General features: G+C 45.5%; 1 protein-coding gene across 1 annotated transcript in view; it reads left to right on the top strand.

Moving 5' to 3' along the window:
- The window catches only part of MYOM3 (myomesin 3), an 84,289-nt gene that overhangs the window by 18,231 nt on the left and 52,338 nt on the right, over positions 1-13,720 (top strand). Inside the window, exons 11-14 of the mRNA XM_038758062.1 lie at positions 45-244; positions 2,264-2,317; positions 8,146-8,273; positions 11,186-11,369. Of these exons, the coding sequence (XP_038613990.1) occupies positions 45-244; positions 2,264-2,317; positions 8,146-8,273; positions 11,186-11,369 (566 nt within the window). The remainder of the gene's footprint in view (positions 1-44; positions 245-2,263; positions 2,318-8,145; positions 8,274-11,185; positions 11,370-13,720) is intronic.

Raw genomic sequence — 13,720 nt, 5'->3', positions numbered from 1 at the left:
GGGCGGGTTGCCCACGCCCGCCCTCTCTTCCCCCCGACCCACAGTTGCCAGGGGGACAGTGAGACGTGGCTACCATGCGGCTGGGCCCCAGGCCGGACCTGTAGGTTCCCCGTGAGGGGGCTCAAGGAAGGCCAGACCTACCGCTTCCGCCTGAAGGCCACCAACGCGGCCGGCCCCAGTCTGCCCTCCAAGGCCTCGCAGCCCGTCACCATGAAGGATCCCGGCGAGGACGACAGGATCACCGGTGGGGACCCGGGCCGCCCCACCGCTCGTCTTTCCCGGGATGGGGGGTTGCGGTCGCGCTGGTCGGAGCTCAGCTTCTTGGGGTCAGGGGATGGGAAGGATTCATTCATTCCCCCTCTCCATCCTCCCCATCTTACCTCCTTCCCTTCCCCACAGCACCTGTATATATGTATATATGCTTGTACAGATTTATTACTCTATTTATTTATTTTGCTTGTACATATCTATTCTATTTATCTGATTTTGTTAGTATGTTTGGTTTTGTCTCCCCCTTTTAGACCGTGAGCCCACTGTTGGGTAGGGACTGTCTCTATATGTTGCCAATTTGTACTCCCCAAGCACTTAGTACAGTGCTCTGCACACAGTAAGCGCTCAATAAATACGATTGATGATGATGACGATGATTCATTCATTCATTCAATCGTATTTATTGAGCGCCTACTGTGTGCAGAGCACTGGACTAAGCGCTTGGGAAGTACAAGTTAGCAACATATAGAGAAGCCCCGCAACATGGCCTAGTGGTTCCTGGGAGTCTAAACGTCCTGGGTTCATTCATTCATTCATTCAATCATATTTATTTATTTTACTTGTACATATTTATTCTACTTATTTTATTTTGTTAGGATGTTTTGTTTTGTTGTCTGTCTCCCCCTTTTAGACTGTGAGCCCACTGTTGGGTAGGGACCGTCTCTAGATGCTGCCGACTTGGACTTCCCAAGCGCTTAGTACAGTGCTCTGCACACAGTAAGCGCTCGATAAATAGGATTGAATGAATGAATGAATGTTTTGTTTTGTGGTCCGTCTCCCCCCTTCTAGACTGTGAGCCCGCTGTTGGGAAGGACCTGTCTCTAGGTGTTGCCGACTTGGACTTCCCAAGTGCTTAGTCCAGTGCTCTGAACACAGTAGGCGCTCAATAAATACGATTGAATGGATGAATGAATGAATGAATGAATTTATTGAACGCTTACTGTGTGCAGAGCACTGGACTAAGCGCTTGGGAAGTACAAGTTGGCAACATATTTATTAAGCACTTACTATGTGCAAAGCACTGCTCTAAGCGCTTGGGGAGGTGACAAGGCAATCGGGTTGTCCCACAGGGGCTCACGGTCTTCATCCCCATTTGACAGATGAGGGAACTGAGGCCCAGAGAATAATAATAATAATAATAATTATGGCATTTGTTAAGCACTTACTATGTGCCGAGCACTGTTCTGAGCACTTGGGGAGGTGACAAGGTGATCAGGTTGTCCCACGGGGGGCTCACAGTCCTCATCTCCATTAATATTCGGGTTGACCCACGGGGGGCTCACAGTCTTCATCCCCATTTTATAGATGAGGGAACTGAGACCCAGAAAACAATAATAATAATAACGATGGCATTTATAAAGCGCTTACTATGTGCCAAGCACTGTTCTAAGCACCTGGGGAGGTGACAAGGTGATCGGGTTGTCCCCCGGGGCGCTCACAGTCTTTATCCCCATTTTACAGATGAGGGAACTGAGGCCCAGAGAAGTGAGGTGACTTGCCCAAAGTCACCCAGCTGACACCTCCACTAGTTTGTCCGTGCAACTTTGGACAAGTCGCTTCCCTTCTCTGGACCTCAGTTCCCTCATCTGTACAATGGGCGCATCAAGACTGTGAGCCCCAAGTGGGACAGGGACCCGGCTCCACCACTTGTTGGCTGTGTGACCTTGGGCAAGCCACTTAATTTCTCCGTGCCTCGGTTACCTCATCTGTAAAATGGGGATGAAGACTGAGTCCCACGTGGGACAACCTGATCACCTTGTATCCCCCCCAGCGCTTAGAAGAGTGCTTTGCACATAGTAAGTGTTTAACAAATACCATTATTATTATTTGCTTGTATCCACCCCAGTGCTTAGTACAGTGCCCGGCACGTAGTGAGCACTTAACGAATCCCATAATTATTATCATTATTATTATTATTCCAGACTCCCCACCCCCCTCCCCCCACCGGGATTCCTTGGTTAATAACCGTAACGTTCCCATTCTTCCTCTCTAGAAATCCCTTTCGATTTGGGAAGCAAGATCATCATCAACAAGGATGAGATGGAAGGTAATCGCGCCCTTCGGTCAATCAATAGATCGGTGGTATTTATTGAGCGCTTACCAGGTGCGGAGTGCTGTGCTAAGCGCTTGGGAAAGAACAGTGGAGTAAGTAGACACAATCCCTGCCTTCCCAGCGTTTGCAGTCTAACAGGGGAGGCAGACATTAAAATAAATGACAGGGAAACAACCAAGTATAAGTTGTGATATTTATTAGAAAAGCAGCGTGGCTCAGTGGAAAGAGCACAGGCTTTGGAGTCAGAGGTCATGGGTTCAAATCCCGGCTCCGCCACTTGTCAGCTGGGTGACTTTGGGCAAGGCACGTCACTTCTCTGGGCCTCAGTTCCCTCATCTGGAAAATGGGGACGAAGACTGTGAGCCCCACATGGGACAAGCTGATCACCTTGTAACTTCCCCAGTGCTTAGAACAGTGCTTTGCACATAGTAAGCGCTTAATAAATGCCATCATAATTATTATTATTATTATTAAAATGGGGATGAAGACTGTGAGCCCCACATGGGACAAGCTGATCACCTTGTAACCTCCCCAGCGCTTAGAACAGTGCTTTGCACATAGTAAGCGCTTAATAAATGCCATCATAATTATTATTATTATTATTAAAATGGGGATGAAGACTGTGAGCCCCACATGGGACAAGCTGATTACCTTGTAACCTCCCCAGCGCTTAGAACAGTGCTTTGCACACAGTAAGCGCTTAATAAATGCCATCATTATTATTATTATTATTAAAATGGGGATGAAGACTGTGAGCCCCACGTGGGACAACCTGATTACCTTGTAACCTCCCCAGCGCTTAGAACAGTGTTTTGCACATAGTAAGCGCTTAATAAATGCCATCATCATCATTATTATTATTATTAAAATGGGGATGAAGACTGTGAGCCCCACATGGGACAAGCTGATCACCTTGTAACCTCCCCAGCGCTTAGAACAGTGCTTTGCACATAGTAAGCACTTAATAAATGCCATCATTATTATTATTATTAAAATGGGGATGAAGACTGTGAGCCCCACATGGGACAAGCTGATCACCTTGTAACCTCCCTAGCGCTTAGAACAGTGCTTTGCACATAGTAAGCGCTTAATAAATGCCATCATTATTATTATTATTATTATTAAAATGGGGATGAAGACTGTGAGCCCCACATGGGACAAGCTGATCACCTTGTAACCTCCCCAGCGCTTAGAACAGTGCTTTGCACATAGTAAGCGCTTAATAAGTGCCATCATTATTATTATTATTAAAATGGGGATGAAGACTGTGAGCCCCACAGGGGACAAGCTGATTACCTCGTAACCTCCCCAGCGCTTAGAACAGTGCTTTGCACATAGTAAGCGCTTAATAAATGCCATTATTATTATTATTATTAAGCGCTTACTATGTGCCGGCACTGTACTGAGCGCTGGGGTATGTACAAGATAAGCAGGTCAGCCCCAGTCTCTGTCCCACGTGGGGCTCACAATCGAAGCAGGAAGGAGAAATATATTAAGTGCCCATTTTACAGAAGCAGCGCGGCCTAATAGGCCTTGGGAGTCCAAAGTACCTGTATTCTAAACCGAGTTCCGCTATGTGCTATGTGACCTTGGACAAGTCACTTCACTTCTCCGTGCCTCGGTTCCCTCATCTGTAAAATGGGGATTGAGACTGTGAGCCCCAGGTGGAACAGGGACCGTATCCAACTCAATGTGCTTGTATCTCCCCGAGGGCTTAGTACAGTGCCTGGCGCATAGTAAGCGCTTAACAAATGCCACTTCACTTCTCCGTGCCTCCGTTATCTCATCTGTAAAATGGGGATTAAGACAGTGAGACAGGGGCTGCGTCCAACCCAATTTGCTTGTATCCACCCCAATCAATCAATCAATCGTATTTACTGAGCGCTTACTGTGTGCAGAGCACTGTACTAAGCGCTTGGGAAGTCCAAGTTGGCAACATATAGAGACAGTCCCTCCCCAACAGTGGGCTCACAGTCTACAAGGGGGAGACAGAGAACAAAACCAAACATATTAACAAATAAAATAAATACAATAGATAAGTACAAGTAAAGTTCTTCTAGACTGTAAGCCCACTGTAGGGTAGGGACCGCCTCTATATGTTGCCAACTTCTACTTCCGAAGCGCTTAGGACAGTGCTCAGCGCACAGTAAGCGCTCAATAAATATGATTGAATGAATGAATGAATGTAATGCCATTATTATTATTACCATATACCAATATTCATTCAATCGTATTTATTGAGCGTTTACCGCGTGCAAGTCACGTCGCTTCTCGGTGCCTCAGTTCCCCATCTGTAAAATGGGGATGAAGAGTGGGAGCCCCAAGTGGGACAACCTGATCACCTTGTATCTACCAGCGTTTAGAACAGTGCTTGGCACAGAGTAAGCGCTTATCAAATACCATCATTATTATTGTTGTTATTATTATTATTGTCTCCGCGGAGTCTCCCAGGGCTCGGATCCCTTGCAGATTTTGGGGATGAAGACTGGGAGCCCCAAGTGGGACAACCTGATCACCTTGTATCTACCAGCGTTTAGAACAGTGCTTGGCACAGAGTAAGCGCTTATCAAATACTATCATTATTATTGTTGTTATCATTATTGTTATTATCATCATTATTACCTGTATATATGTTTGTACATACTTATTACTCTATTTATTTATTTATTTTACTTGTACATATCTATTCTATTTATTTTATTCTGCTAGTATGTTTGGTTTCGTTCTCCGTCTCCCCCTTTTAGACTGACCCCACTGTTGGGTAGGGACTGTCTCTAGATGTTGCCAACTTGGACTTCCTAAGCGCTTAGTACAGTGCTCTGCACACAGTAAGCACTCAATAAATATGATTGATTGATTGATTGATTATTGTCTCTGCGGGGTCTCCCGGGGCTCGGATCCCTTGCAGATTTGGGGGATGAAGACTGGGAGCCCCAGGTGGGACAACCTGATCACCTTGTATCTACCAGCGTTTAGAACAGTGCTTGGCACAGAGTAAGCGCTTATCAAATACCATCATTATTATTGTTGTTGTTATTATTATTGTCTCCGCGGGGTCTCCCGGGGCTCGGATCCCTTGCTGATTTGGGGGGTGAAGACTGGGAGCCCCAAATGGGACAACCTGATCACCTTGTATCTACCAGCGTTTAGAACAGTGCTTGGCACAGAGTAAGCGCTTATCAAATACCATCATTATTATTGTTGTTATTATTATTACTATTGTCTCCGCGGGGTCTCCCGGGGCTCGGATCCCTTGCAGATTTGGGGGATGAAGACTGGGAGCCCCAAGTGGGACAACCAGCGTTTAAAACAGTGCTTGGCACAGAGTAAGCGCTTATCAAATACCATCATTATTATTGTTGTTATCATTATTATTATTATCATTATTACCTGTATATATGTATATATGTTTGTACATACTTATTACTCTATTGATTTATTTATTTTACTTGTACATATCTATTCTATTTATTTTATTCTGTTAATATGTTTGGTTTTGTTCTCCCTCTCCCCCTTTTAGACTGTGAGCCCCACATATAGAGGACCGCCTCTCTATGTGGCCAACGTGTACTTCCCAAGCGCTTAGTCCAGTGCTCTGCACACAGTAAACGCTCAATAAATACGATTGATTGATCGATTATTGTCTCTGCGGGGTCTCCCGGGGCTCGGATCCCTTGCAGATTTGGGGGATGAAGACTGGGAGCCCCAAGTGGGACAACCTGATCACCTTGTATCTACCAGCGTTTAGAACAGTGCTTGGCACAGAGTAAGCGCTTATCAAATACCATCATTATTATTGTTGTTATTATTATTATTATTGTCTCTGCGGGGTCTCCCGGGGCTCGGATCCCTTGCAGATTTGGGGGATGAAGACTGGGAGCCCCAAGTGGGACAACCTAATCACCTTGTATCTACCAGCGTTTAAAACAGTGCTTGGCACAGAGTAAGTGCTTATCAAATACGATCATTATTATTGTTGTTATCATTATTATTATCATCATTATTACCTGTATATATGTTTGTACATATTTATTACTCTATTTATTTTACTTGCACATATCTATTCTATTTATTTTATTCTGCTAGTATGTTTGGTTTCGTTCTCCGTCTCCCCCTTTTAGACTGAGCCCACTGTTGGGTAGGGACTGTCTCTAGATGTTGCCAACTTGGACTTCCCAAGCACTTAGTACAGTGCTCTGCACACAGTAAGCACTCAATAAATATGATTGATTGATTATTGTCTCCGCGGGGTCTCCCGGGGCTCGGATCCCTTGCAGATTTGGGGGATGAAGACTGGGAGCCCCAAGTGGGACAACCTGATCACCTTGTATCTACCAGCGTTTAGAACAGTGCTTGGCACAGAGTAAGCGCTTATCAAATACCATCATTATTATTGTTGTTGTTATTATTATTGTCTCCGCGGGGTCTCCCGGGGCTCGGATCCCTTGCTGATTTGGGGGGTGAAGACTGGGAGCCCCAAGTGGGACAACCTGATCACCTTGTATCTACCAGCGTTTAGAACAGTGCTTGGCACAGAGTAAGCGCTTATCAAATACCATCATTATTATTGTTGTTATTATTATTACTATTGTCTCCGCGGGGTCTCCCGGGGCTCGGATCCCTTGCAGATTTGGGGGATGAAGACTGGGAGCCCCAAGTGGGACAACCAGCGTTTAAAACAGTGCTTGGCACAGAGTAAGCGCTTATCAAATACCATCATTATTATTGTTGCTATCATTATTATTATTATCATTATTACCTGTATATATGTATATATGTTTGTACATACTTATTACTCTATTGATTTATTTATTTATTTTACTTGTACATATCTATTCTATTTATTTTATTCTGTTAATATGTTTGGTTTTGTTCTCCCTCTCCCCCTTTTAGACTGTGAGCCCCACATATAGAGGACCGCCTCTCTATGTGGCCAACTTGTACTTCCCAAGCGCTTAGTCCAGTGCTCTGCACACAGTAAGCGCTCAATAAATACGATTGATTGATCGATCATTGTCTCTGCGGGGTCTCCCGGGGCTCGGATCCCTTGCAGATTTGGGGGATGAAGACTGGGAGCCCCAAGTGGGACAACCTGATCACCTTGTATCTACCAGCGTTTAGAACAGTGCTTGGCACAGAGTAAGCGCTTATCAAATACCATCATTATTATTGTTGTTATTATTATTATTATTGTCTCTGCGGGGTCTCCCGGGGCTCGGATCCTTTGCAGATTTGGGGGATGAAGACTGGGAGCCCCAAGTGGGACAACCTAATCACCTTGTATCTACCAGCATTTAAAACAGTGCTTGGCACAGAGTAAGCGCTTATCAAATACCATCATTATTATTGTTGTTATCATTATTATTATCATCATTATTACCTGTATATATGTTTGTACATATTTATTACTCTATTTCTTTTACTTGCACATATCTATTCTATTTATTTTATTCTGTTAGTATGTTTGGTTTTGTTGTCCGTCTCCCCCTTTTAGACTGTGAGCCCACTGTTGGGTAGGGACCGGCTCTATATGCGGCCAACTTGTACTTCCCAAGCGCTTAGTCCAGTGCTCTGCACACAGTAAGCGCTCAATAAATACGATTGATTGATCGATTATTGTCTCCCGGGGCTCGGATCCCTTGCAGATTTGGGGGGTGAAGACCGGGAGCCCCAAGTGGGACAACCTGATCACCTTGTATCTACCAGTGTTTAAAACAGTGCTTGGCACAGAGTAAGCGCTTATCAAATACCATCATTATTATTGTTGCTATTATTATTATTATTGTCTCCGCGGGGTCTCCCGGGGCTCGGATCCCTTGCAGATTTGGTCACCATCCCACTGCCGCCCACCAACGTCCGCGCCCAGGAGGTCCGCGAGGGCTACGTGGTCCTGGCCTGGGACGAGCCGTGCCCTCGGGGCCGGGCACCGTTGAGTTACGTGTTGGAGAAGGTGAGTGAGGGAAGGGCGAGGGGCATCTAGCTGGGCCCAAACTGGGACGGGGTGGGGGGCGGCCTGGTGAGGAACGCGGGGTCCCGTTTGGGGACCGAGCCATCAACCTCTAATAATAATGATGGCATTACTAGGTGCCAAGCACTGTTCTAAGCGCTGGGGAGGATACAAGGTGATCAGGTTGTCCCACTTGGGTCTCCCAGTCTTCAGCCCCATTTTACTTCCTTACTTTAATTTGTACTTCCCAAGTGCTTAGTACAGTGCTCTGCACATAGTAAGCGCTCAATAAATATGATTGATGATGATGATTTTACAGATGAGGTCACTGAGGCACTGAGAAGTGAAGCGACTTGCCCGCAGTAAACGCTCAATAAATCCGATTGAATGACTAAATTGAATGATTGAATGACTAAATCTGATTGAATGATTGAATGACTCACAGTCTTTTAGACTGTGAGCCCACTGTTGGGTAGGGACTGTCTCTATATGTTGCCAATTTGTACTTCCCAAGCGCTTAGTACAGTGCTCTGTACATAGTAAGCACTCAATAAATACGATTGATGATGATGATGATGACTATTGAATGACTATTAGAGAAGCAGTGTGGCTCAGTGGAGAGAGCCCGGGCTTTGGAGTCAGGGGTCGTGGGTTCGAATCCCAGCTCCGCCACATGTCTGCTGTGTGACCTTGGGCAAGTCACTTAACTTCTCGGAGCCTCAGTTCCCTCATCTGTAAAATGGGGATGATGACTGTGAGCCCCACGTGGGATAATCTGATCACCTTGTATCCCCCCAGTGCTTAGAACAGTGCTTTGCACATAGTAAGCGCTTAACAAATGCCATTATTATTATTATTATTATTGGTATATGGTAATAATAATAATAATGATGGCATTTCATTCATTCAGTCGTATTTATTGAGCACTTGCTGTGGGCAGAGCACTGGACTAAGCGCTTGGGAAGTACAAGTTGGCCACATATAGAGACGATCCTCTATATGTGGGGCTCACAGTCTTCATCCTCATTTTGCAGATGAGGCCACTGAGGCACTGAGAAGGGAAGCGACTTGCAGGCAGTAAACTCTCAATAAATATGATTGAATGACTATTGGTATATGGTAATAATAATAATAATAATGGCATTTCATTCATTCAGTCGTATTTATTGAGCACTTGCTGTGTGCAGAGCACTGTACTAAGCGCTTGGGAAGTGCAAGTTGGCCACATAGAGAGGCGGTCCTCTATATGTGGGGCTCACAGTCTTCATCCTCATTTTGCAGATGAGGTCACTGAGGCACTGAGAAGTGAAGCGACTTGCACGCAGTAAACGATCAATAAGTCCGATTGAATGACTATTGGTATATGGTAATAATAATAACGGCATTTCATTCATTCAATTGTATTTATTGAGCACTTGCTCTGTGCAGAGCACTGTACTAAGCGCTTGGGAAGTACAAGTTGGACACCTAGAGAGGCGGTCCTCTATATGTGGGGCTCACAGTCTTCATCCTCATTTTGCAGATGAGGCCACTGAGGCACTGAGAAGTGAAGCGACTTGACCGCAGTAAACGCTCAATAAGTCCAATTGAATGACTATTGGTATATGGTAATAATAATAATAATAATAATAATAATAATAATAATAATGGCATTTCATTCATTCAGTCGTATTTATTGAGCACTTGCTGTGGGCAGAGCACTGTATTAAGCGCTTGGGAAGTACAAGTTGGCAACATAGAGAGGCGGTCCTCTATATGTGGGGCTCACAGTCTTCATCCTCATTTTGCAGATGAGGTCACTGAGGCCCAGAGAGATTACGCGACTTGCCCAAAGTCACGCAGCGTGGCCCAGTGGAAAGAGTCCCGGCTTTGGAGTCAGAGGTCATGGGTTCAAATCCTGGCTCCACCACTTGTCAGCTGTGTGACTTTGGGCAAGTCACTTCACTTCTCTGGGCCTCAGTTCCCTCATCTGGAAAATGGAGATTAAGACTGTGAACCCCATGTGGGACAACTTGATCACCTTGTATCCCCCCTCAGCGCTTAGAACAGTGCTCTGCACATAGTAAGCGCTTAACGAATGCCATCATTATTATTAAATACGATTGACTATAATATAATAATAATAATAATGGCATTTATTAAGTGCTTACTACGTGCAAAGCACTGTTCTAAGCGCTGAGCTCTGTTCTATTAAATATGATTGAATGACTATTGGTATATGGCAATAATAATAATAATAATGGCATTTCATTCATTCAATCGTACTTATTGAGCACTTACTGTGTGCAGAGCACTGCACTAAGCGCTTGGGAAGTACAAGTTGGCAACATATAGAGGCCTTCCCAGACTGAGCCCCTTCCTTCCTCTCCCCCTCGTCCCCCTCTCCATCCCCCACATCTTACCTCCTTCCCTTCCCCACAGCACCTGTATATATGTAGATATGTTTGTACATATTTATTACTCTATTCATCTTACTTGTACATATCTATTCTATTTATTTTATTTTGTTAGTATGTTTGGTTTTGTTCTCTGTCTCCCCCTTCTAGACTGTGAGCCCACTGTTGGGTAGGGACTGTCTCTAGATGTTGCCAGCTTGGACTTCCCAAGCGCTTAGTACAGTGCTCTGCACACAGTAAGCGCTCAATAAATATGATTGATGATGACGATATAGAGGTGGTCCTCTATATGTGAGGCTCACAGTCTTCATCCTCATTTTGCAGATGAGGTCACTGAGGCCCAGAGAAGTTACGCGACTTGCCCAAAGTCACGCAGCTATTCATTCGTTCGTTCAGTCGTAGTTATTGAGCGCTTGTTGTGCGCAGAGCGCTGTACTAAGCGCTGGATGGCACTTTAGGGGCAGGGAGGATGGAAGGGGTCCATCCCTCAGTTTCCCTCTCGTCCCCTCTCCCCCGCAGTCGGTGGCCGGCAGTGACCTGTGGCAGGGGGTGAACCAGGAGGCCCCCGTGTCGTCGCCCAGGTTCGCCCTCCTGGACCTGGAGGTGGGGAAGACCTATCGCTTCCGCGTGCGGACCCTGAACAAGAACGGTCTGAGCGACCCCTCCCTACCCAGCGAACCCATTTCCCTGGCCGGGAAGCTCGGTAAGTGGCGGGGGGCAATGGGCGGGACGCTCCGATCGGCGGACGTGGCCTAATGGATGGATCAATCAATCAATCAATCGTATTTATAGAGTGCTTACGGTGTGCAGAGCACTGGACTAAGCGCTTGGGAAGTACAAGCTGGCAACATCTAGAGACGGTCCCTACCCAACAGTGGGCTCACAGTCTAGAAGGGGGGAGACAGAGAACAAAACCAAACATACTAACAGAATAAAATAAATAGAATAGATAGGTACAAGTAAAATAAATAAATAAAGTAATAAATATGTACAAACATATATACATATATACAGGATGGACATATATATAATATATAATGGATGGACAGAGAGCGGCCTTGGGAGTCGGAAGAACCTGGGTTCTAATCCCGGTTCCGCTACTGGTCTCCTGTGTGACCTTAGGCAAGTCACTTCACTTCTCTATAATAATAATAATAATAATAACGGCATTTATTAAGCGCTTACTATGTGCAAAGCACTGTTCTAAGCGCTGGGGAGGTTACAGGGCAATCAGGTTGTCCCACAGGGGGCTCACAGTCTTAATCCCCATTTGACAGATGAGATAACCGAGGCATAGAGAAGTGAAGTGACTTGCCCAAAGTCACGCAGCTGACAATTGGCAGAGCCGGGATTTGAACCCATGACCTCTGACTCCAAAGCCCGGGCTCTTTCCGCTGAGCCAGGCTACTTCTCTAGGCCTCAGTTACCTGGTCTGTGAAATGGGGGTTAAGACTGGGACTTAACGATCTTCTATCTAGACCAGCTCTCTGTTGGGTGCTTGGCACAGAGTAAACCCTTAACAGACACCGGGATTATTAGTAGTATTATTCATTCAGTTGTATTTATCGAGTGCTTACTGTGTGCAGAGCACTGTACTAAGCGCTTGAGAAGTCCAAGTTGGCAACATAGAGAGACGGTCCCTACTCAACAGCGGGCTCACAGTCTAGAAGGGGGAGACAGACAACAAAACAAAACGTATTAACAAACTGAAATCAATAGAATAAATATGCGCAAATAAAATAAATCGAGTAATAAATACACACAAACATATACAACAATCGTAAGCGCTTAACAAATACTATTATTATTATTAGAGTGAGAAGGTTAGCATTAGAAGGGCTAAGTGTGAAGGCTCCCCCTTTTAGACTGTGAGCCCACTGTTGGGTAGGGACCGTCTCTATATGTTGCCAACTTGGACTTCCCAAGCGCTTAGTACAGTGCTCTGCACACAGTAAGCGCTCAATAAATACGATTGATTGATTGATTGATTATTATCTCATTCCTGAAGCCACATCCCATTTTCAGGGACTGCCTGGGCTCCGTTACCACCAACCAATCCATCAGTGGCACATATTGAGTGTTTGGAGAAGCAGCGTGGCTCAGTGGAAAGAGCCCGGGCTTTGGAGTCAGAGGTCATGGGTGCAAATTCCGGCTCCACCAACCAATCCATCAGTGGCATATATTGAGTGTTTGAAGAAGCAGCATGGCTCAGTGGAAAGAGCCCGGGCTTTGGAGTCAGAGATCATGGGTTCAAATCCCGGCTCCGCCAACTGTCAGCTGTGTAACTTTGGGCAAGTCACTTCACTTCTCTGGGCCTCAGTTCCCTCATCTGGAAAATGGGGGTGAAGACTGTGAGCCCCCCGTGGGACAATCTGATCGCCTTGTAACCTCCCCTTCGCTTAAGCACATAGTAAGCACTTAACAAATACCATTATTATTATTGTTATTGTTAAGCATTGTACTAAGCGCTTGGGAAAGCACAATATCCCGAAGTTGGTAGACACGTTCCCTGCCCGCAATGAGCTCAGAGAAGCAGAATGGCTTAGATGAAAGAGCCCGGGCTTGGGAGTCAGAGGTCATGGGTTCTAATCCTGACTCTGCCACTTGTCAGCTGTGTGATTTTGGGCAAGTCACTTCACTTCTCTGTGCCTCACTGACCCCATCTATAAAATGGGGATTAAGACCGTGAGCCCCATGTGGGACAACCTGATTACCTTGCATCTACCCCAGCGCTTAGAACAGTGCTTGGCACATAGAAAGTGCTTAACAAACACTATTATTAATATTATTATTAATATTATTATTATTATTCTCTGTGCCCCAGTTTTCTCATCTGTAAAATGGGGATTAAGACTTTGAGCCCCAACTGGAACAATCTGATATCCTTGCGTGTCCCCCAGCTTAGAACAGCGCTTGGCACATAGAAAGTGCTTAACACTATCATTATTATTATTATTATTATTCTCTGTGCCTCCATTATCTCATCTGGAAAATGGGGATTAAGACTGTGAGCCCCAACTGGGACAATCTGATATCCTTGCGTGTTCCCCATCT

This window comes from Tachyglossus aculeatus, chromosome 16, assembly GCF_015852505.1.
Source record: "Tachyglossus aculeatus isolate mTacAcu1 chromosome 16, mTacAcu1.pri, whole genome shotgun sequence".
Taxonomy (NCBI): Eukaryota; Metazoa; Chordata; class Mammalia; order Monotremata; family Tachyglossidae; genus Tachyglossus; species Tachyglossus aculeatus.
Note: the sequence above shows the minus strand (reverse complement) of the source record. Positions and strands in the feature narration are given on the sequence as shown.